At 48.8% G+C, this 25,159-nt stretch overlaps 1 protein-coding gene across 7 annotated transcripts in view; it reads right to left on the bottom strand.

Annotated features, from left to right (window-relative positions):
* The window catches only part of CELF1 (CUGBP Elav-like family member 1), a 427,681-nt gene that overhangs the window by 43,377 nt on the left and 359,145 nt on the right, over positions 1-25,159 (bottom strand). For 4 of the 7 annotated variants that reach the window (XM_078684502.1, XM_078684500.1, XM_078684498.1 and 1 more), the window contains exon 14: positions 18,087-18,235. In XM_078684502.1, coding sequence (XP_078540628.1) covers positions 18,108-18,235 — 128 coding nt within the window. In that variant the 3' untranslated portion in view covers positions 18,087-18,107. Of the gene's footprint in view, positions 1-16,423; positions 18,236-25,159 lie in introns of those variants that run through there. The other 3 variants (XM_078684501.1, XM_078684499.1, XM_078684497.1) reach the window with 1 other exon arrangement.

Raw genomic sequence — 25,159 nt, forward strand, 5'->3', positions numbered from 1 at the left:
CTCCTAACACTGCGGACTACACAACCCTCTCGTCTTCCAATCGTCAATCTAACATGCCTATCCTATCACAGCATCTGAACGTCACACACCTCTCCCCTCCCCCCAGCGCTGTAATCAGTCACCCTCTCGATCCCACTTCTCCACACCCCTCATGCACTGGCGAAGATCACTCCCCTTCATACACCCCCCATACCCCCACCCTCTCTTCCCCCCACCACACACCTCATACGAGCCTCGCAGAACCCATCACCACCCTGAACATATCTCCCACGCCCCGCGGCAGGAACATCTCTCACCCTATCTCCCCCCCACTCTAACTCCCCACTACCCCACTCTCCCAGCTAGACTCACGGAACACACCACCTCCCTTACCCTAACCCCTCATCCTCTCCCCCCCCCCATTCTCAGCCCCCACTATCTTACTTGCACCCCCACTATCTTACTTGCACCCCCACCATCTCCAGTCTACATTCATCCCTCAACTCACCTGCGCCGCCTCCCACCAGCGCCATCACCTATTCTACCAACCGCCCCCCTACCTCATCCACACCCCTTACCCACAATCTCTCTCACCCATTGAATGCCACCCCACCTACTACTGCCGAAGAGCCCGGCACCGTCGCTAGCACATCCCTCCCCCTCCGCTCCAGTTCCCACTACAGTGTCCAACTCAACCACTCGCCCAAGGCTCTCATTCCCAATACCATCCCCAATCCAACCCTGGACTTGATTATATCAACCCTCGTACAAGCCAAAGAAGAGCTCCACACCATCAAAGAACTTCTTTTCACACACCCCAGACACCCCCTACCTACCACTTCCGCATCCAACAAGTCCCCCTCCCTCCCCACAGACCCTTTCATTCATTACCCCCCGCGTTGGCCCTCTATCCCCGCTCGCAATATCACCTGCCGCCCCCGTCGCCCCCTGTAGGAAGGTAGATCCCTGACTATGGTTGCCCCCAACTTTTTGCCTGGTGTTTTGCTGGTTTTCTGACTTAGTTGACCTGGGGCCCTGCTATTCAGGACCCCAGGCCTACTGCTCTCTCTGTAAAATGGATTCCATGTACCTTAGGTACATATCTAAATTGGATACTGAGTCACCTTATCAGTCCCTGTACAGTGTACCTTAGGTACCCAGGGCATAGGTGTACCCAGGGCCTACCAGGGGCTGCAGCATGTATTATGCCACCCCTGGCTGGCCATCCAAATCTGACAACTGGCTGCTTGACAGCTGGGGCAAGGTGGTGTAATCACCCTTTGCTTTAGATATAGTATACCTATATCTAACCCTAAAATGGACACACAGATCTCCTATCAGTCACTCCTATGGCAGGCCTTAACAATCCTGAAGGCAGAGTGCTTGGAATCGTGTGAGATGGTGCTCTGGCATGAGCTGAGCCTGTCTGCGGTTTTCGGGATCCATCCCTTAGCCGTTTCCATGATATCGCATACCATATACTCTTAAGTGCATTATAATCCTCGCGGTTATATGCCAACTCTGGTATCGCTTTATCAAAACATGTCGAGTAAGGTGTCATACGAATTGGAATACTAACCCCTCGCCAATTCTGGCGACGGGGTTAGCATTCCACCCTTCTAGAGGGACACGACATGTATGTAACCCCTAACCCGGTTAAAAGTCAGACAGAGCCTTAGCATCCACAAAATGGATGCTGCCACCGAGACACAAGTCTGCCCTCCTGCTGCTGGGAGTCCTCCCAGAGCAGGAGATAAGGACAAAGGGTTTCCTGCCAGGGGCGGTGCCAGCACCGTCCCAGACAGGGTTTTGTGTATTGTAGGTAGGCAGGGCTTTAGAGGAAGGTGACTGCACGTGGCACCCCGGTGCTCACTGTGCATAGGCTGGCTGGAACCAGTTCCAGGGGCACTCCAGCCCCTGGCCTGGGGAAAAGCCCGCCAAGGAGGTGGGTGTAATCACCCCCCTCCTGGTCCCACCCATAGGGCAGGACCTAGTCGCGTGCCAGCCCCCTTTTCCCAGATAAAGGTAGAGACTGGCCCCCTTCCAAATCAGATCATCTTTGGAATCAAGACACGACTTTCTGCGAAAGGACTTCAAGATTTCCTTCTTCAAGATTCTCCCTTGTGACTAAGGAGTAGTCACCCTGCATCCGCAGGCACCATCTAAGAACACTGCGGTCTGCTGCAAGTCCTTCCTCCGGAATCCGACTGCCCAGCTCGACGAGAACCGGCTTCCCTGGCACCTCTGACCTCTACCCGCCTCTACAGCCCAGCTGAGAACCGTGGGTGCGACGAGACCTCAAGGGACCGGCCATCTTCAAGACTGCACGACTTCTTTCCAGCAAGCCCGCCGAGTAATCTACTGGTGAGTGCTTTGGGGTCCGAGAAGCCCCGACTCTGAGCAGCTCCAGCTCCGAAGTGCAGCCCCCCAGCATCTCCACGATCTGCGTGGGGCCCTTCTGCTTTCCGCTGCTCACCGCGTTGTTTGGCTACTAGCCCGTTGGCTTGTGGCCTTCCTGACGACGCCCGACGACATTTCTGCTGCTGGTCTGGTTGCTCCAGACTGGCCCTTGCTCCCTTCCAGAAGAGGAGCACCCCGGACCCTCCTGGTCCACTCAAGACGCCATTTTGAGTCCACCGCGTGGGCTTGAATTAGCCAAGGCTTGTTGCCCAATCCTGGGTAACTTCGACGCCGACAACTTCATCCGTCGTGGGACAGCTCGCACCTCCATCCTGGTCGCCGACAACGCCTCCTGGTCCGAGAGACTGCAGAGCCCAGCAGCGCCCACTCACCTGACTGCGGTGACTTCGCCCGGTGCCATCCTGGTGCCCACTTAATCACTGGCTAGTGATTCAAGAACTTGGTCCCCTCTGCTTTCAGGTTTTCTTCTTCCTTGATCCAGGCTTGGATCCATCGAACTTTTCTTCACTGGTCGCCTGCCAGCAACTTCTTCCTTCCAGGCTCCTGGTCCGGCAACGAGATCCCCGACGTCTTTTCAGACCTATGCAGCTGCAGCCCCTGGGCTAGGTAACTTCGGCACTCCGGTGTCCCAGCATAGCCTCACTATCCAAGGGTCAGGATCCACTGTCGTTTTCTCCCTACCAGGTCGGGTTCGCCCGTGAACACTAACTTTGTGAATTCTAGCTTCCATAGACTTTGTCCCGCATCCCGCGTGAGAGTGCACACTCTGCACCCGAGTCCCCTGGGCCTCCTAGTAGTAATCTAACGATTCCCTAGTCAAGTCCTAGCGATTCCAAAGCCTATTAGAACTGTTACTTACCTGCTAGTAATTCGCATTCCACTTTTAAAGTATATGGTTTTTCGTGCCCCTCGGGCATTTGTGTATAACGTGCTAACTTAAAGTATTTTCGTAAGAGTTTTGTTGTGTGCTTAGCTCCCTGCCTCATAAAGAGCCAGGGTAGTCTTGTTATAAATAAATACACTGTTTATTTTCATAACAACTTGTGTGGTGTCCTTTCACTGGGTGTTCAAGGGGTAATGTGATGGTAAAACAGCTGGCTTAACACGCCCTCTAGAGTCTTAGCCTTAGACTGCTCGTATCCATGCTACTAGGATAGCTGGTCTATAAGGTTGACTTACAACCAATCATCAATAAGGGTTGTTTGGACTGATATATAGTGATCACTAGAATAGTGAGCACTGCACATCAGGCCAACTTCTCACACCCCCCAACCCCCTCTCTGACTGAGACCTATACACTCTCCTCCGCTCATATGGCCCAGGTCCCACAAAACACACAACCACCACACACCTTCCCATACCCACAATTCTCACAAATCCCCTTAGGCCCCCCACACTGAGCAAGAGAAGCTCCGTCCCCAATAATCTCAGAAAAATCCCCCTCTCTCTAGAACACTCGACCACCACCCTTCTCACCCCCAGACTCAAATGTCTCCTTCTCAACTGCAGATCGGCCCCGAGACACTACTCCAGCATCGCGGATCTCATCTTAACAATGGACCTCGACCTAGCCATTCTGACTGAAACGTGGCTAACTGAAGCCTCTTCACCTATAATGGACATACTAGTCCCCCCCCAACTATCACATCATTAGACTCGACAGAACAGGCAAGACGGGCGGGGGTATCGCATGCATTTTTAGGAGCAATCTAGGTGTTACTAAAGCCACCTCCCCCTCCCTTACCTCCTGTGAACTCATCTGCCTCGATATTACCAGCGAGGGCAAACCTGTCTGCTCCCTGCATGTCATCTACCATCCACCCGGGGACAACCTCACCTTCTCCCAACAACTCATGGACACAATAACATCCAACGCCGGGCGACAGATCACTCAAATCTACTTGGGTGACTTCAACCTCCACTGGAACGAGCAGAAAGACGCGGTGGTGAATAGTCTCAAAACTTTCCTCAACGCGCTTGACCTCACCCAAATCTGCAACAGTCCTACACATGACAAAGGCTCTATCCTCGACCTGATCATCGCCAAAGAGGACTCTACCCATCTGGAGGCAATCCAACCCTGTGACTGGTCAGACCACCACATTATCACATTTTTCATCAACGAAAAGGTCATACCTAACCTGGCTCAACCCACCAAAACCAAGATCTGGAAAAGGGACATGAAGAATCTTAACCCCAACTCCTTGCCTTCCCACACCCGCAGTCTCCTCCTTCCCCCTACGGGCGTCTCTGATGTTCATTCTCTGACCGACCACTACCTCGACTCTATGACCTCAATAATCAATGAAGCCGCCCCCCTGCAACTGAAGCGAGTCTCCACCAAGAACTCGAACCCATGGTATGATGGTAGACTCGATGACAGGCGTGCTATGCGAATGGCAGAGCGCACCTGGAGATCTGACCCCTCAGCACTGCACCTTAAAATGCTTAAGAATAAGAGAAATGCCTACTTTAGGAAAATCAAGCGTTCGAAATCAGACTTCTTTAGCCAACAGCTGGACCAAGCAAAACACCGACCAAGAAAACTGTTCGAGCTAGTCAAAACGCAAACAAAGATGCAACCTCTACAATCAAACAGCACAACAAGTGATATTCCAAGCTCTGAAGACTTTTCTGCCTTCTTCAAGCTAAAGACCGACAATATAAGAAGTGATCTCCTCAATGATGTAAGCCGATACTCCAGCCCCATCAGCATAACTAACACTCAACCTAAAAACAACGCGGCATGGTCGTCCTTCGACACCTACTCTGAAGAATCAATTCACAAACTGCTCGGCACCTTGAAGCCCTCTAATCACCTCACAGACCCCCTACCTGCTAATGCTGTAAAAGACTTCACCCCCCTGCTCCTCCCACTCTGGACTAAAATCATTAACGGCTCCCTTCAACAAGGACTCATCCCAGACTCCCTCAAGGTAGGGCAAGTCATGCCTATACTCAAGAAACCTACAGCTGACCCGGCCGACCTAAACAATTACCGCCCTATCACCAATATCCCCACCTTGGCCAAACTGCTAGAAAAATGCGTACAACTCCAACTGACAAAACACATAGATCAGTTTGACCTCCTCAACACTCATCAATCAGGATTCCGAGCAAAACAGTACGGAAACGGCTATGACACACATAATTGATGACGCCCTCCAAATCCTTGATCGCAATGATTCCTGCCTCCTCATCCTTCTTGACCTCTCATCAGCATTTGATACGGTCAAACATGAGAATCTACTGGAGTTGTTAAATGCAAGAATGGGTTTATCCGGGACTGTCCTCAAATGGTTCACCTCCTTCCTACATAACCGGTCTCAGAAGTTCAAGATCAACAATGTGCTGTCCTCACCTGTGCCTGTAACTTTAGGCGTCCCACAAGGATCTTCCCTATCCCCCACATTGTTCAACCTCGTCATGGAACCACTCACCACCTTGCTTCAAGCATCGAATGTACACTTCCATATGTACGCCGATGACACTCAACTTTACCTCAAGCTACAATCCCCTGAAGACATCAAACTTCTGAACTCCACACTAAGAAACACCCAATCATGGCTGGCCGATAATCACCTCAAACTAAATGCTCTGAAAACTGAGTTCCTTCTGATCTCACCTCCTGCGAAAAACGCCATCACCCAAACCTGGCTCAATCATCTAACTGCACTCAATGTCCAGCCCACCATCGTGGACTCCGCGAAATCCCTAGGCATCACACTTGACGCCAATCTCAACATGCAGCAGCACATTAGCAAAGCAACTAAAGGAACTAACTTCCAAATCAACACTTTGAGGAAACTCAAACCCTTCCTCCCACCCAAGGACTTCCAAACTGCTGTACAAGCCCTAGTCATCCCCCGCATAGACTACGGAATTGTGACCCTCAGTGGTCTCCCCCTATCAACAACGGCACCCCTAAGAGCCTCCCTGAACGCTGCCGCGAGACTCATCACTGGCTCAAGAAAACACTCGCATATACCCCCTGACTTAAAAACCCTGAACTGGCTGCCTTTTGAAGCCAGAGTACAGCTGAAAATTGCCTGTATGACACACTCGGCCTTACACCACAAGTCACCCAACTACCTCACTCAAAAGCGGACTATATCAGGAGGCTCGAGATCCAATAGAGGCACAAAAAACCTCCTCCTGAAACCTAGAAGATTCCGGAAGGAAAAAACATACAAACGCTCCTTCTCAGGAATGGCACCCAGGATCTGGAATGCACTCCCGCCTGAAACCAGGCTTATCTCCTCCACTGCATTCTTTAAGAAAGAGGTAAAAGCCATCCTTATGGCTAAGTTCACCTGAACTCTATTGTTACTGGATCAAAGACATTGCACGGCTCTGTATTTTTGGTTGCCTATTGTTTATTGTTGTTATACTCTTACTTGATTGCTTTCTTACCTTGCAACTCACTTACTACCGACCATTATATTGTTTTTAAGAGTGTGTATAATCACCCCCCTTGTTGCCCCTAACCTCTGTTACTGTAAAGCGCTCTGATATCTGCAAAGATCTTGTTCGCGCTATATAAAACTTTGAATAAATAAATAAATAAATAAAATCAGGCTCCCCTTGTGACTTTTCTATTTCTGTGATGAAACAGCTTGAGGCTCCCACGCTCTTGCTGATCATGGACCTCGTTAACGCCTCTTTACAGGAAGATTTTGTCCCTCCTGAAGGGAAACATGCCATGGTGCGCCCTCTTTTAAAGAAACCCAATGCGGATCCCGCCATCTAATTTCAGTCCCATCTCGCTGCTCCCAGTGTTCTCCAACATCCTCGAAAAACATGTCAATTTCCAGCTGACTTCTTTTGTCGAGTCTCAGAATTTTCTTCACCCCTCCCAGTCAGGCTTCAGGGCAGAATTCTCGACAATGAATATGCTACTTACCAGTATGCATCTGTTCTTGGCATGTAGGGCTGCTAACATTCATATCTTAGCATTAGATCGCCGCCTAGTGTTGGGCTCAGATGATCGCACATTGTTGTCCTGGAAGAGTCTTCGAAGTATCCTGAGATAGGTGGCTCCTCCCCTGGACTACAGTGCGCATGGGCATCGGCTCCATCCCCAGATTGTTTTTCGCCATTGTGGCAGAAGATGGAGTGAAAAGTGTAAAGGATGTCCATGCTAATGAATAAATACAATAGTATATCTGCAGCTGCGACAGGCACCGGGGAGGAGGGCGGGCGATATGAATGTTAGCAGCCCTACATGCCAAGAACAGATGCATACTGGTAAGTAGCATATTCAGTTCGAGGCATGTGGGCTGCTAAATTCATATCTTAGCATAGAATACATAGCAGTCCCTCCATCAGCGGCGGTTGCCCGTGCCAGCTGCAGAAACCTGAAAAAGTGTCTTCAGAACAGCCTGTCCTACAGCAGCTTGCTGCTTGGAATGCACATCAACACAGTAGTGTTTTGTAAAGGTATGTGGTGTAACCCACGTGGCTGCTCTGCAAATATCCTCTAAAGGAATGTTCCCTAGGAAAGCCATGGATGCCCCCAGTTTGCGTGTGGAGTGCGCTCTGGGGGGTATTGTTAAAGTGCGCTTGGCTTTTTGATAACATATCTGGATGCACTTAACAATCCATCTGGCTATCCCTGCCTTGGAAATCGGGTTGCCTTTGTGTTGTGGTGCGAAGGCAACAAAGAGTTGTTTTGTTTTTCTAAAGGGTTGTGTTCTGTCTATGTAGTACATCAACGCCCTCCGTACATCTAAGGTATGGAGCATTCTTTCCGCCACCGTTTGCGGGTTTTGAAAGAATGCTGGTAAGTCAATAGTTTGGTTTAGATGAAACTGTGACACCACCTTCGGAAGGAATTTGGGGTTAGTGCGTAGCACTACCCTATTTGGATGAATTTGAATGAATGGCTCTTGGATTGTGAGCGCCTGCAGCTCACTGACACGCCTCAGAGACGTAATAGCTACAAGGAAAGCTACTTTCCACGTAAGGAACTGGAGTTCACACGAGTGCAGTGGCTCAAATGGTGGTCCCATCAGTCTGGTGAGAACGACATTGAGGTTCCACACCGGAGCTGGCGGTGTTCTTGGGGGAATGACCCGTTTCAGACCTTCAAGGAAGGCTTTAATGGCGGGCACTCTGAAGACAGAGAGGTGCTGCCTGTTCTGGAGGTAAGCCGCTATGGCGGATAAATGTATCCGAATGGAAGTGTACGCTAGATTGCACTTGTAAAGATGCAACAGATCGCAGATGATGTTGGGGATAGATGCATCTAGCGGGTTGATGTCATTGGCTGTACAGTAAATGACAAAACGCTTCCACTTTGCAGCATAGCATGCTCTAGTAGTTGGTTTCCTCGCCTCCTTGATGATGATCATGCATTCCGGAGGTAGGTTAAGGTATCCAAACTCTAGGACTTCAGGAGCCAGATCGCCAGGTTGAGCTGTTGCGGATCTGGATGCTGAATTTCTCCATGGTTCTGCGTCAAAAGACTGGGCGTGAGGCGCAGTCTTTGATGCGGCACCACTGAGAGTTCGAGGAACGTGGTGTACCAGGCCTGGCGCGCCCACGTTGGAGCAACTAGGATGAGAGTCATCTCGTGCTGCCTTAGCTTTCTTGCGACCAGCGGTATTAGAGGGGCTGGCGGAAAAGCGTACGCAAATTTGCCTGACCAGTTCATCCATATCGCATTCCCCTGCGACTGTGGGTGAGGGAACCTGGCGGCAAAGTGTTGGCATTTTGCGTTCTCTTTTGTGGCAAACAGGTCTATCTCCGGATGACCCCACTGCTGGAAGTACGGGTGGAGGACAGATGGGTGTAACTCCCACTCGTGCATTTGATGGCTGTACCTGCTGAGCAGATCCGCCATCTGATTGTCCTTTCCTGGGAGGTGTTCTGCCATGAGGAAAATGTTCCTCTGAATGGCCCACTTCCACATGCTCTGAGCCAGATGAGACAGCTGTGGCGAGTGGGTGCCTCCCTGCTTTTGAATGTAGTACATCGCGGTCATGTTGTCCGTCCGGACTAGCACGACTTTGTTGCACAGATGTACAATGAAGGACTTGAGCGCCATGAAGATTGCCATCAGTTCCAGATAGTTGATGTGCATCTTCTGTTGCTGCGTCGTCCATAGTCCCTGCACTGTGTAAGTGAGCACATGAGCTCCCCATCCCTGGAGAGATGCGTCCGTTGTCAGGACAATCTGCGGCACAGGCTCTTGGAACAGTCGGCCCTTGCAAAGGTTGTGTGGAGTCCACCAATGCAGAGAGTCGTATGCCCGACTGGTCACCAACACTAGGTCTGTCAGTTGTCCTCGAGCCTGTGTCCACTGATTCGCTAAGCACTCCTGGAGCGGGCGCATATGTAGCCGTGCGTGAGGGACTATGAAGATGCAGGAGGCCATCATGCCTATCAACTGCATGAACACTCTCGCTGGAAGCGAGTGTTGTGGCCTGAACCTTTGGATCAGAGCCTGCATGCTGTCTATCCTGACTTGGTTTGGCTGAGCCATGGCCGTCAGGGTGTTGATCGTCGCACCTAGGAACTGCCGGACATGTGCTGGCTGAAGATGCGATTTTGGGTAGTTCAGGGAGAAACCCAGATCGTGAAGAAGGTGAATTGTAGTCGACATGTCTGCGGCGCACTGTTGCTCTGACTTGGCTTGCACGAGCCAGTCGTCTAGGTAGGGGTAGACATGGATGTTCTGCCTCCTGAGGTGCGCCGCTACTGTCGCCAGACACTTGGTGAACACCCTCGGGGCTGTGGTGACTCCGAAGGGTAGGACCTTGAACTGGTAGTGCCTGCCTTGAATAGTGAACCTGAGGTATTTCCTGTGTGACGGGTGTAGTGGAATGTGGAAATAAGCATCCTTGAGATCTAAGGTTGCTAAGAAATCTCCCTGGTTTAGCAATGGAAGAATCTGTTGCAGTGTAAGCATGTGGAAATGTTCTGACAGTATGTACAGGTTGAGGGGACGTAGATCTAGAATGGGTCTGAGAGATCCGTCCTTCTTTGGAATAAGGAAGTACAGGGAATAAACCCCCGTGCCTTCCTCTCCCACCGTCACGAGCTCGATTGCTCCCTTTTGCAGCATCACCACTACCTCCTGCTGCAATAAGAGCAAGTGCTCTGCGGACATAGGCCTTTGCCTTGGCGGGATGTTGGGTGGAGTGGACCTCAACTCTAGACAATAACCATACTGGACTAGTTGTCGCACCCACCTGTCTGTGGTGATGTTTTTCCAGACGGGCAGGAACTGCTGTAGTCTCCCCCCGACAGGTGTTAGGTGGTCGGGGGGCAGTGACAGAGAGTCACTGTTTGCTTGGAGCAGAGGAGCGGGAGCTGTTGTTTCCTCTGCCGCGACCTCTGTTGCTGTTATTTCTGTAACCTCCCTTGTTCTGTTTCGTGAACGAGGATTGTGCCCCACCTTTAGAGAACTGGGATTGTTGACCCATTTGTCCTCTGGTGACTCCACGTGCACCTGAGCGACGAAAATTGCTGCCACGAAACTGTTGTGACTGCAGGGCCCCCATGGACTTAGCAGTTTCTGTGTCCTTCTTTATTTTCTCTAGGGTGGTGTCAACATCTGGACCAAACACTTTCAGGATTGACTGGCTGATTAAGGATTGTTGTCTGAATATCCGGTTTAAACCCTGAGATGCGGAGCCACGCTTGTCGTCTCAGCATAACGCTAGTGTTGATAGCTCTAGCAGCTGTGTCCGCAGCGTCAAGTGCACACTTGATGGCTGCGTTTGAGATTAGCTTTCCTTCCTCAATGAGCAGTTGGGTGGCTTCTTGGAACTGTGGAGGCAGGTGTTGTACAATCTGTTCTAGGGTGTCGTAGTGCGCCCTATCGTAACGCGCCAAGAGTGCCTGTGTATTGGCGATGCGCCAAAAGTTTGATGCCTGTGCAGCTACTCTTTTGCCCCCTGCCTCTAGCACTTTGGACTCCTTATCCGGGGGAGGAGCTTCACCCGTTGTCTGGGAGTTGGCACGTTTCCTGGCATTGGCGACCACAAGAGAGTCCAGTGGCAATTGTCCCCGGATGTATGCGGGGTCCGCAGGTGCAGGTCTGTACTTTTTTTCAATGCGAGGGTTGACCACTCTCGCTCTTGTAGGCTCCTTAAATATGTCCCCAGCATGCTTGAGGACTCCTTTAAGCATAGGCAGTGTCTTTACTGTCCTTTCAGAGACTGAAAAAGTGTCGAAAAGGAAGTCTTCCTCAACCGGGTCGGCATGCATGTCCACATCATGATTGGCTGCCGCCCTTTCGAGTAGTGCATGAAAACCTGCTGAATCCTCAGTCGGGGATGCACGTGCATTAAAAAGCTGCGGGTCCTGCCCCACACCCTGGGTGTTCTGGTCACCAGTGTCGTCATATGAATCCGGTTGTGCATCAGGTTCATTGATAGGGAAATTGTACTGCTCGTCTTCATCATACCCCTCACCCGCAGAGTGTTCTGGGGAGGGAGTAGGGCTCCGTCTCGGAGGAGGCTGGAGTGGTTCCGTGAGGCCTGAGGCGTCAAGGGGCACCCTCTTCTTCTTTAGTGGGATGACATAGGAGTCCACTGGCTCCGAAGTGATTTTCCTCTTATAGAGGGTCAGTTTGCCTGTGTCAGCGTCGATGAAATGCTCTGAATCGTCCTCTGATTCGAGTACCCGACGTGGAAGCGGGCCAGCCGGTGAAGAAATCACCTGTTTCGGTGCCGACTTGGTTGAAAAAGCTTTCGGCGCCTCCTTCGGCGGCAAAATAAAGAGAAGCTTCCCAGAAGGCTTCGCTGGAGTGTCCTTTTGCGGCTGCGGCGATGGTATCGGAGCCAACGGGGCAAAGGCCTTCTCCCTGATTCTTTGCAGTGATTCGGCTATGAGGGACGGCTCACTCACAGTTTGTTTCGGCGCTGACGAGGATGGTCTGATCTTTCCCTCGGATCCGACGTCCTTGTGGGCCTTGTGCGCGGATCCTGTCTTAACCGCCTCCGATTCCTGTGTTCGGGGCGCAGACTTCTTTCCGTGTGCCTGCGTAGCCTCCTTGGAGCCGACTTTGGCGGGCTTGGACGGCGTCGTAGCCGCTGACCCGTGCCGACCATCTTTTTTGGAGGACCCCTCCTCTGGCGTCGGTTTCGATTTTGCAGCATCGGAATCGACGGACTTCTTCGACTTCTGCGGACCGGAGGTCGACGGAGTCGATGGGGTAGCGGGCACCGTCGTTTTCACCGGCACGGCAGCCATCCTAGGGACACTAGAGTCCTTAAGTTTCGGTTTCGTTTTCGGGTCGGCCATTTTAGGTGTTGTCGATCCCGATGGTTTCGGTTTCGAAACAGTCTGCTCAGCAAGTAAGTCCGTGGCCGGGCCCGAAGGCGGGGCTGTGGCTTGCGGCAACGGGTCTTGGGTAAGGCCGACAGGCGATCCCGTGTCCCGGTCGGTATCCTCGTAACCTTCGGGGCAGAGCTCGTCCCCCGAGCTGTCTGCCGCGGCCCCATAAATCTCATCGTCGTCTCCTACCTCGTCGACGTATTCAAGGCCTTGACCCACGACTCCGTCGTCGTCTCCCGGATCCGCCTCGACCTCCGTCTCGGGTGGGGAGATTTGGAGATGATGACCCTGGTCCTCTTCGTCCTGGTCGCCGAAGATGTTCTCTGGATCCGGGGCCGCTTGTTTAGCTTCCATGCGCACCGCGCGCCGAAGCTTGAGAGTCTTCTTCGAGCGGAACTGTGCACACAACTTGCACTTGCCGTCGTCGTGGTCAGGCGAAAGGCATTTGTTACACACAGGGTGTAGATCGATGTGTGGGTACTTGGACCCACAGAGCGGGCAGTACTTAAACGGGCTCCGCTCCATGTCTGAAAAGTTTTGCAGTCGTGTCGCGATGAGAAGGCCTCAAAGTTCCGAGAGCGAAGAAAACTCCGCTTATTCCGGCTCCAAGAGACGGAAGACTCGAGACCGTGCGCAGACAATACCGACGCAAGAAAATCGAGGCCTTTTGGCCGCTAAAAGTTAGTTTTTCTTGGTTCCGACAGTAAGACGTCGAGACCACATCCGAACCCAATGGCGGAAAAAAACAATCTGGGGATGAAGCCGATGCCCATGCGCACTGTAGTCCAGGGGAGGAGCCACCTATCTCAGGATACTTCGAAGACTCTTCCAGGACAACAATGTGCGATCATCCGAGCCCAACACTAGGCGGCGATCTAATGCTAAGATATGAATTTAGCAGCCCACATGCCTCGAACTCTACTTTACTTGGAGTTACCGAACAGTTGAGACATCGTCTGGACCACAGCGATACGGTGGCTCTTATTTTACTTGATCTCAGCCCACTTTTGCCTCAGTGTCTCACACTGTCTTGTTAAAAGCTTTGCATGCCTAGGGCCTTGGTGGCTCCGCTCTTTCTTAGCGGACCGATCTTTCCAGGTTCTCTCTACCTGGGCAAGTTCTAACCTCCATCGATCTCCCTATGGTGTTCCCAAGGGCTCAGTGCTGAGTCCTTTGCTGCTCAACGTTTGTGTTCGCCCACTGGCAGATATTGCCGAAGAGGCAGGTTGTCCCTATTTTACTATACTTCACACAGATAATCATTTCCCTCACTCCATCCAGGGGATCTGATTTTTCTGCTCTTCAGGTTGGTCTGAGGAAACTCGCATCCTATATGCTGAACAACTTACTCAGACTGAATGGAGACAAAACTGAAGTCATGATCCTAGGGAAAAAGCAAGATCTTTGGGGACCCCAACACTGGCCCGTCGAAATGGGCACCATATCTCTGCCGGTTCATCAAGTTTGCAACCTGGGTTTCATCATTGACGACCACCTGTCAATGAAACAACAAATCACGAAAGTGGCCCCAACCTGCTTTACCATTTTAAAATAGTTGAAGAAAATGTTGTGGATGGTACCCCTCGCTGTTCAATGTACTGTAGTACATGCCCTTATTAACGTCCAGGCTGGACTATGGCAATGTTCTTAACATTGGCTCAAACAAAATGACAGTACACAGGCTGCAGGTGGTGCAAAATGCAGTTGCTAGGCTGCTGTGTCGGGTCCCAAGGACAGTGTCAGCTGCCGACTCACTTCGCAATCTTCACTGGCTTAAAGTGGAGAATCGTGTTAAGTTTAGAACCTTGTGCTTTATGTTTAAAATCAAATCTGGAACAGCCCCACAATACTTGCAACGCGCTCATCCAACTGTATTCCCCTCCTCGAATTCTGCTGTAAAGTCCAAATTTGTTACCCCCAGAATCAAATTTACGAGGATGGGTGGCAGGTCCTTTTCCTTTCTGGGTCCCACCCTATAGAATTTTCTTCCCATCTCTATACGTGAGGAAACCGTTCTTGGTAGCTTCCGTAAAAGAGTAAAGCCATTGCTATTCAGTCAATAACTCACTTTTCTTTTCTCCTCCCTACCTGGCTGGCGCCAGGAAACCCCTCGGGGTAGCTGTGACCATACAAATTTAAACACCTCACTCCTTCCCTTACCATCCAAAGTCGTAGAGAAAGCAATCAACAAAACTCTTCAACCATCTTGAACACAACCACCTACTAGACATCTTGCAGTCTGGATTCCGACGCAGCTACAGCATGGAAACCACTCTTCGCAGCAAGTGACGACATTTAGACAACCAATAACAAAGGGGAAACAGCAGCAGTCTTACTACTTTAGTTCTCCGTAGCCTTAGAAACCGTCCACCACAGCACCCTCATCACAAGACTCCAAAACTGCAGACTACATGGGCCTGTCCCGAGTTGGCTTGCCTGCTTTCTCTCAGATAGGACCCAGCGAGTCAGGCTCCCGCCCCACACTTCTGAACCCAAGAACCTCATCTGCGAAATTGCTCAAACATCTGCATGGCGACACCTGTCCACTTCATTAGATACCATAGAATCTACATTGTCCCCTATGCACACAACAACCAGCTCATCCTATCCCTCGCAGACAACCACCACAGGACCACGGTCAACTTCAACATCTGCATGTCAAATGTAGGAAATTAGATGAAATAGAACTGCCTGAAACTCAACTCGGAAAAAACAGAAGTTCTGATCTTCAGGTACAAGAGCTTCCATGGGACGACTCCTGGGCCCACTCCCACTGACCACACCGAAAACCTCGGTATCATTTTGGATGACAGATTCATGATGGCCGTAAAACTGAATGTAGTCACCTTCTCCTGCCTCTTTATCGCACATATGCTCTGCAAAATATGCAAATAGCTCCCCACTGACACCACATGCATGGTCACCCAAGCCCTCATCACCAGTAGACAAGACTACAGCAACACACACTACGCCGGCATTATGAATCAACTCATCCAAAGACTCCAGAAGGCCACCAGACGCCTCCTCAAAACCCCCGCAGCACACACATCATGCTCCACCTCAGAGAGCTATATTTTGCCAATCCAGAAGCAATGCCAATTCAAACTGCTCACCAATGCATGCAAAGCCGTCCAAAATGTCGGACCTGCCTACCTCAATCAACATCTCAACTTCCACCAACCCACCAGGCAATTGTGCTCAGCCACATGCCACCTCACGCAAATGCCCTGCATTCGCAGGAGCAAATCAGGACGACGCTCTTCTTACACAGCCACTAGAACAACCTTCCACACCACATCAGGTGCTCCTCATCCCTACAAGAGTTCTGCAAGAAGCTGAAAAACTGGTATTCAACTAGGAGCCCGATTGGCCTACTCATCTGCTACAGCTCCTGGATAACCCAAGGGTGATGAGCGTGCTATACAAATCCTCATAAGATAACGTTCAGTGGGCATGGAGGTTGGTCAGATTTCACGGATCTCCCTTATCCATTTATACGCATTACGGGCTCGAGAGATGGGTAAGGTTTTACTTCAATTACTTGTTCCTTTTTCCTCCTACCTCCCAAAATCATCTACAGGCATAAAAAGGTGAGTTTTCAGATATTTCTTTGTATTCTGGACAGTTTCTCTCCTTCAGTCTGACAGTGAGCAGCCAGTATGGTTAAACTAAACTCCCAATCGTTCTGGATATTTCCACCCCGTTCTCCCAGAGTCAATGTGATGGGCGACACACATGCTTCACAAAATCAGTTTTAATTATTTGTGTAAAACAATTAATCCAGATTCTACAAAATCACAGCCGTCTGAGTGAAATAATTTAGACAATAAATATAAAACCGCTATAAAAATAGAAATGGCAATGTACAAGAATACGCCACATTTCTTCCCTCCAGTCATTGTTTTAGGGGGATATTGGTGCATTCATAAAAAGTCCCATTGTGACCCCGGAAGCTCCAAATACTTTTCACATTTTACGAATTTGACAAACCTCAGAGTGCGTAGAATTCAAGTTTAAACAGTATCTTCAACACACATTCATATAACATACACACATATTTATGTATATATGTATATGCAACAATATATAAATAAAACAGTGAAAACACTACATTCTATCATTCCAAATGCCAGTATTGAGGGAAAAGGGGTGGGCTCTGACACGCTGCGCCAGACTCTCAGATCGAGTCTATATATTAGATATGGGGCCCTTCTAGAAACTACCTCTGAAGAGAAAGAGGCAGCGAGGAAACAAGGTGGAGACCCTTACACAGTTGTTGCTCCTAATCTTTTAACCTTCATTCATAAATGCTTGGTGCATGCCTCTTAGCATCATGAAAGCAACCTCAGCTACTTCAGGGAAGCAATAACACTACTAATCTTTTACTACGCACGTTTCTGGTCTCCATTGCCTAGTACATTAAAGCGAAGATAGACCTAAAGTCTCTCCTCCATACGGATGGTGGGCTGCAGGACAAATGCATGTCGATACAAATGTCTGCTTTCCTAGCTCACAGTGCGTGGTGGTAGTGTGCACCAGCTGCCAACGGTGCAGGGAGTAGTTCACACTGTGCATGGTACGAATGCCACCTCGGCATAGGTTAGAGGCAGTATGGTGCCAGCGTTCCAGGTATTGGGCAGGTACTAAAACTGAGATACTGCCAAACGTTTGTGTCTCAGGGACATCTAGGGCCAGATGCCCTTTTTTGCCTCTAGAATAGCTCTGACATTTGGTAATGTTAGTGCGTGCCAGGCGCTTATAGATGAAGAAGCAGCATGATGTCCGTGTGCCTCAGAGATAAATTAAATATAGATGTCACCCGGGTACTGAAGAATGGATAGTGGGTACATCTGTGCAATGGCTCACGCTGTATTCACTATAAACCTGTTCATAGGACAGCTAGGACACTGCCTTGTCCAAGTATGTCCTTCGGCTAGGACGAGTGCTGCTGGACTACTCGCGCACACACACACTGGTGTTTGATTATGAAATCTCTGGTCAGTATCTGTGCCGGCAAGTGCATTAGCTGAGATGTCAGATCTAAGTTTTGCTCCTAAAAGGTCCTGTCTCACCCACAACAACTGGCACACTCAATACAATAGTAACAAACACAGCAAACTCCAAATAGGGAAAAAGAAGAATCACTGATATGGCACCAAAAGATTAAAAATAAAACACATGAAACGAAAGCACAAGTCTGTTCTTCATAAGAAGCAAAATTCACAACAAGAAGCTGTCCCCAAAGTCCACTGGAGGTGAGAAAAGTCTTTTACGTACAGATCGGGTTCAAAGGCAGGAAAGATTAGAATCTGGTGTGCTTGCTGACGAGCTTGAAGCGTATAGATGCATGTGCTCCTGCCACGCACCCTCCTGGGGGTGAGGGTTCTCCTCCCACTTACCAGAACATGGAGGGAAGTGGCTCAGTATGGCTTGCTGTCATTTTTGGAGCGTTTCAGCTGCACCTTCAACCGCTTCATCCCAATCTGAAAGCCATTCATGGACTGGATTGCTGCCTGAGCAGAGACTGGATTGTCGTAGCTTACAAAACCTAAAATGGGAACGGAAAGATATAAACAACCACTGAAGTCACCAAGAGTGAAAGTCAAAATCATACCAGTTTGAAACTCCCACTAGTCTGTGAAGTGCTTAACACTGCCTTTGTTGACTAAGGAATGCATCCAAACCATCTATGCCTGCTCATCCCCCCCAAACCCATGTAACCTCTGCCCACCTATGATTCTTTAGTGCAACCCTAAATTAAGAACAGTAACAGCTAGTAACGAGAACTTGACTCACCAGAGCGAAATGGTAAGCTGGTCTCCAAAACGAGTAAGAAAACACAAAGTGAACTACCCCAGTCCCCCTATCAATACCACCCCCATCTCTTACACACCCACACCCTAACTTGTACATTGGCAAACTTATGTTTCTTCTTCTAAAACACTGGTCAATTTCTGAAGTGTTCAAGATCCAGGTTATTCACACAACCATGCAGAATATTTGTCCCAATACAATATTACAGCGGGAAAACTCCCAGAACTGGAATCACTGGTTAGCTGTAAAAACATAACTATTTGTAAAAGGAAAAATAAACAAATACAGGAAGGGGTGTAAAAAAGTGGCTCTATATATACTGGACCAAAGTAAGGTACAGTGTGCACAGAGTCCAACAGTCCCCAGAGGTATGGCAGAGACCAACGTTAGATATAACTCTCTCTAAAGTGGTAGCTTGGTCGAGCAGTAAGGCAGTACCAGAGGACAGTGTAGAGCATTTGTTTTACACACTCGGTCAGCAAAGGATTACACACACTCAAGGACTGAACTCCAGGCCAATTGTTTTGTATCAACAGATATAGTTTTATTTTAGAACAAACAGGTATCAAACTATACTTTCTCATGACGAGTTACTTTAGTTAAATACTTTTCAAATAGGCAATAGACCTTTTGATTACAATTGTTACAGTTGTTGCAATAGGCAACACAATTTCAAACAATGCAACATTGCGCTCAATGGAAATTTCTAGTTAAATGCAGTTGATTACTTTAAGGATTACTTTTCTAACCACGGGACTGGATCCTAGATTCAGTCCTCGGACATCTCCTGTAAACAGTTGAGTAAAAGCGTTTTGGTTACAGTAGTGATTTTTAAGGAATATTATTGTACTTTAAAAGTTGACAAACTTTTTCACATGGAATCACCAATGTTATCCAATGGGAGGATATTCAAGGAGTCTAATGCAGTTGACCTTTGACATATGCTGGGTCAGTTAGAGACGCTTTATACATCTTTTTTAGTCTGGGGTTAATTCCCCTGGCTCGGACGGGGTCTTTGAATACCTCTGGTGCATGTTTCACCGCTCCATTAAGTATTGGTAATGTGGTTGTATGTGACGACAGTAATGCATCCATAACGAAGTCCTCTTCTACTGGATCTTTATGTAAATCCACTCCATGAAAAGTGGCTGTCTTATGAATAAGCGGTGTAAACCCAATAGGGTCACCTGGAGGAGATGGTCTAGACGGGTATGGGTCATCTTGTGGCAGATCTGGTGCATCTGGCGCATTAAAATCTTCCCAGGGAACATCTGCTGGCCCAGGAATATTATCGGAGTCATCTGTGTGTTGTGCTCACTTTCTATCCCATGTGAATAATTATCATCCTCATCCTCTGGTGTAGGGATGTGTGTGGTGAGTGCGGAGAAGAAATGTCTATTGGTATCTCTAGTAATGGTGAAGGAATTCTTATGGGGGAAGTCTGAGCATGTTTTTTAAGAGGAACTGGAGGTGGCTTGGGAGAGTCCATTTTCCTCTTTTCAGGCACTGTAATTATATGTACAGTCTTTGGATGAATACGAAGAGTCTTTTGTGTTGGATCTGGGCGGAAAAGCTCTTCTGCAGAACGAATAGTCTACCTGTCGGTGTAGTTTTGCAGCTTGAAGATCTTTCTGGATTCACTATGCTGTGCATTATTCCACGGTCTAGTGGTTGGGTACGGAATCGTAGTCTGTTCTTTCCTTTTTATTTTTCTTCGTAGCTCAGGTGGGCGTCGAAGTCCCACCTTCTGGTGTCCTTCCTGTCACGTCGGCACACTTCCTGCGGAAGCTCCCTCCTGTGAGCGCCATCTTACCCTTCCATACACACTTCTTAACTTTTTCACCCACACCTCCCTCGCACACACCATAGCTCTTTTCCTACACCTACCCACACAGCCCCCCTCTCCAACATCTTCCCCTTCGTCCAACACGGAACCCACGGGCAAACACACATATAAAATTAATTACCCCCCCCAGAGCTTTCCAAAAAAAACGCAAAACGTTTTAAACACAACTTCGTAAAGTCCCACCCTGAAACCCCCTTTTTAGACACCTACTTCTCTCATCAATGGAGCTAATAGCACCGATATCATTCTTTACACTGCACGCAGAGCACAATGGAAAAAAGCATTCCTCACCCTACTCACCATCTCGACCACCAGGAAAACTGCCCATGGCATAACACTTTCCACCACACCATCCCAACTCTACCCAGCTACAGCAACCATCACTATCTACAACAACGGCACTATCTTAATTCAATCCACAGACAGAAACCTTGACCTATTTGACAACCTGTTCCCCACTTTCAAAGAATACATCTCCAACCCTCAGATCCCACACCATACGGCCTCAAATCCCGACATCCTCGACTCCACAGCACCTCCTACCACTAACACGCACCCCCTCCCTCCCCCCAGTACTCTACTCTATCACCCCCCGGCTACAGACACTTCACACTCCTCAATCCAAGACGCGGATCTCCCCTCCGCCACCAACACCCCCACCCCCTCATAACCAGAACCCCACACTTCCGACTAGCTTCTCAGAACCACCCACCTCACCTGACTGCACCCCACACAACATGACTCTCTCCCAACCCATCTCCCCCCCCACTCTTTGCACTCCCGCCACTCCTAGCCCTCACTTTTCCATCAACATCTCCCCCCTCACTTTCACTCCCCACTACCACACCGTCACCCCCGCAACCCCCAGCCTCCACACTTCCCGCAATTGCCCTACCCCTCCTATCACTGATTCCCTGTCCAATAACACCAACACCATCACCAATCCTTTCACTCCCCTCCCCCCAACCTCCCTACCTACCCGAACATCAACACACTCACTAACACCTCCAACTCCAACCACTTCACTAACACCCCCACCCCTCTCCCCCCCCTACTCCAGTAACCTAGACACCTGCTCTCCTTCAGTGCCCACCCCCAACTCCTTACCCAACCCCACGCTTGACATGATTATGTCCACCCTCGTCCAAGTGAGAGAAGAACTCCACACCCTCAAAGAGTTACGCCACACACACCCCAGACACCCCCTTCCCACCACCACTTCTCCACCTAACATATCCCCCTCACATCCTACTCACCCCCCACATTGGACCTCTATCCCCTCTCGCAATACCTCCAACCGCCCCGACGCATTATCAATACACTTTCGGACCTCGACATACACACCCTACTCCGCACATATGTCCCGGTTCGCCAAAACCTCTTAGCCACCACACACCTGTAAATTCCTACGATTCTCCCCAACCCCCTCAGGCACCCCACGCAAAACAACAGAGGCTCCGTCCCCAACAACCTCACAAAAGACCCCCTCACTCTAGATCCCTCCTCCTCCCTCTGCACCCCCAGACTCAAATGCACTCTTCTCAACTGCAGATCGGCCCAAAGACACTCCTCGGAGGTCGCTGACCTCATCATTACTTTGAACCTTGACCTAGCCATCCTAACTGAAACATGGTTAACTGAATCCTCCACTCCTATCATGGATATCCTAGTCCCCCCCAACTACTGCATCATTAGACTTGACAGGTCCAACAAGACAGGCGGTGGAATCGCCTGCATTTACAAGAGCAACCTCCCTATTAATAAAGTCACCGCCCCTTCTCTTACCTCCTGTGAATACTTCTGCCTTGATGTTATCAGTGAGAACAAACCTGTATGTTCACTACACATCATCTACCACCCACCTGGGGACAACCTCACCTTCTCCCAACAACTCATGGACACAATCTCAACCAACTCAGGACAGCAAAACACTCAAATTTTCCTTGGCGATTACAATCTTCACTGGAATGATTGCAGTGACGCAGGGGTAAAAAGCCTCAAAAACTTCCTTAACGCTTTTGACCTCACCCAAATATGCAACAGTCCGACCCAAAGGCTCTAACCTCGACCTTATCATCTCCAAAGAAGGCACTATTTAACTTGATTCAATCCAACCCTGTGACTGGTCAGATCACCATATTGTCACATTCTTCATCAATGAAAAAGTTAAACTTAACCCGGTCCAATCCTCCAAACCCAAAGTTTGGAAAAGAGACCTGAAGAAACTCAACCCAAACTCTTTACCCCCTATCAGCTGCAATCTCCAACCTCCCCCTACCGGCGTTACTGACGTTCAATACTTAAATGACCGCTATCTCAACGCTATGACCAATAATCAATGAGGCTGCACCGATGCAACTGAAAAGAGTCTCCACTAAGATCTCCAACCCATGGTACGACGGGAGTCTCAATGAAGATAGACGGGCCATGCGAATGGCAGAGCGCACCTGGAGATCAGCCCCCTCTGCACTGCACCTAAAAATCCTGAAGAAAAAGAGAAACGCTTACTTCAGGAAGATAAAACGCTCAAAATCAGATTTCTTCAGACTCCAGCTCGACCAAGCAAAAAACCGTCCAAGAAAACTGTTCGAGCTAATCAGAACAGAGGTGTGGCGCCGCGGCCAGGGAGACTGACTCCGGAATCAGGGGATCACGGTTCGATCCCCGGCTCCGGCGGCAGATTAGCCCAGCACCATGTGACTCTGGGCAATAGCTTGCTTAATCTTCCCGTTTGTGCGCTTTACAAACGTGGATATTATTATTATTATTATCCAAGGAACAACCCCAATTAGTCGGCACTATGGGCGATGCACCTTCCTGTGAAGACTTCTCTGCTTTCTTTAACCAAAAAACATAAGGAGCGATCTCCTCATTGACGCACGCCTTTACCCCAAACCCCACTGCATAGCACCCACTGAACCAAAAAACAATGCGACATGGTCATCCTTTGGCACTTACTCTGAAGTAGAAATTGACAAGACTACTCAGCACCTTGAAACCATCCAATCACCTCACTGACCCTCTTCCTGCCAGCGCTGTAAAAGACTTCACCCCATTGCTCCTCCCACTCTGGACTAAAATTATCAACAGCTCACTTCAACAAGGAACCATCCCTGACTCCCTCAAAGTTGGACAAGTCACACCTTTACTAAAGAAACCAACAGCCGACCCCACTGATCTAAACTACCGTACGATTACCAACATTCCCACTCTCGCCAAACTGTTGGAAAAATGCGTTCAACTACAATTGACAAAGCACATAGAACAGTTTGATCTCCTCAACCCTCATCAATCAGGCTTCCGAGCAGGGCACAGCACCGAAACAGCTATGACTCACATAATTGACAACGCCCTCCAAATTTTACGATACTTGCCTCCTCATCCTCCTTGAGATATATTAAAACCGTTTCTGTGTACCTACGAACTGCTATATTTATAAGGTAAGGCGGAAGCGAAGGAAAAAGGAGAGGATAAAACAGAGAAAGAAGAATACGGAGATTTCAGACTGAAACGTGTGTGGCATAATAGAGTCTCTGAGCAAAATAGATGGAAAAGCTGTTGTGCCACGATCAATTGGCATATATCTAGGTTAATAAGGATGTTCCACCTTGTAATTCGTGAAGGACTATTGTTAGCAGAACCGGATATAAATATGTCACCTATTACTAGGATATATGTTTTATCCTCTCTTTTTTCCTTCGCTTCCGCCTTACCTTATAAATATAGCAGTTCGTAGGTACACAGAAACGGTTTTAATATATCCTCCCTAGCAATGTGAATGTTGTTCCCAGATAACCATATTTACTGAAATGTCAAAAAAATTGTAATTTGAAACATGTTTCTTATAATGTTTATCTTCATTGTAGATTGTTTTAAAAGCCCCTTGATGGTAATTACCTGACGAAGACACTTGTTGTCGAAACGCGTAGAGAAGAATTCGTCATTACCTCATTTTTAAATATTTTTTTATATACTTTGTCTATGCAATGTACTTTTATTATGTATAAATATTTTGTATGTAAAACTTTTTTATTCATATGTATATGATAATTATTAAAACGTTAAGAATTTCCTAAAAACAGATACTATTTTGCTGTTTCATGTCATTTTCAGTTGTCTGGGTCTCATCACATTGTTTATCTAGGTTGCTTGCCTGGGTGTGTTATTTTCAATAGAGTTTTGTGTGTAATGCAGGCCGTTTTGTAAGTGGACCTACCTTCAATGGGGAGCCATTTAAGGGTTTTGAGGGCAGGGGGAAATGTGGTCGAATTGTTTGCAGTCTGTGATAAGCCTCGCAGCAAGGTAGAGAACAGATTTTAGAGGTGCTAGGTGGATCTTGGGAATTCCAGTAAGAATGGCATTGCCGTAGTCAATTCGTGAGAGTACAAGGGATTGGACTGCCAGTTTGAAATCATCGATAGGGATGAAGGGCTTGATTTTCTTTAGGTGGCGGAGAGTGAAGAGGGCCCCTTTGGCATAATTGTTGATGTGGACCTTGAGGGTGAGGAGGTTGTCAAGGGAGATCCCTAGTGATTTGACTAAGTCGGACAGGGATAAGGAGCAGTTGAGGGCATTAAGGTCTTTGATCCAGTTCTGAATGGGGAGCTGATTGTTTTTTGGGGAAAAAAGAATGATTTCTTTTTTTGGGGGGTTGAGTTTGAGGTGGTTCATGTGGAACCAGGCTTGAATCTTGATGAGAGCGTTGTTGAGGTGAAGGATGTCAGCATGAGTTTTAATCTTATAGTAGAGTTGGGTGTCGTCAGCATAGAGATGGTAGATGATCCTGGCTTGTTTGAGAATGAGTGTTAGGGG

Source organism: Lissotriton helveticus, chromosome 3_2, assembly GCF_964261635.1.
Source record: "Lissotriton helveticus chromosome 3_2, aLisHel1.1, whole genome shotgun sequence".
Taxonomy (NCBI): domain Eukaryota; kingdom Metazoa; phylum Chordata; class Amphibia; order Caudata; family Salamandridae; genus Lissotriton; species Lissotriton helveticus.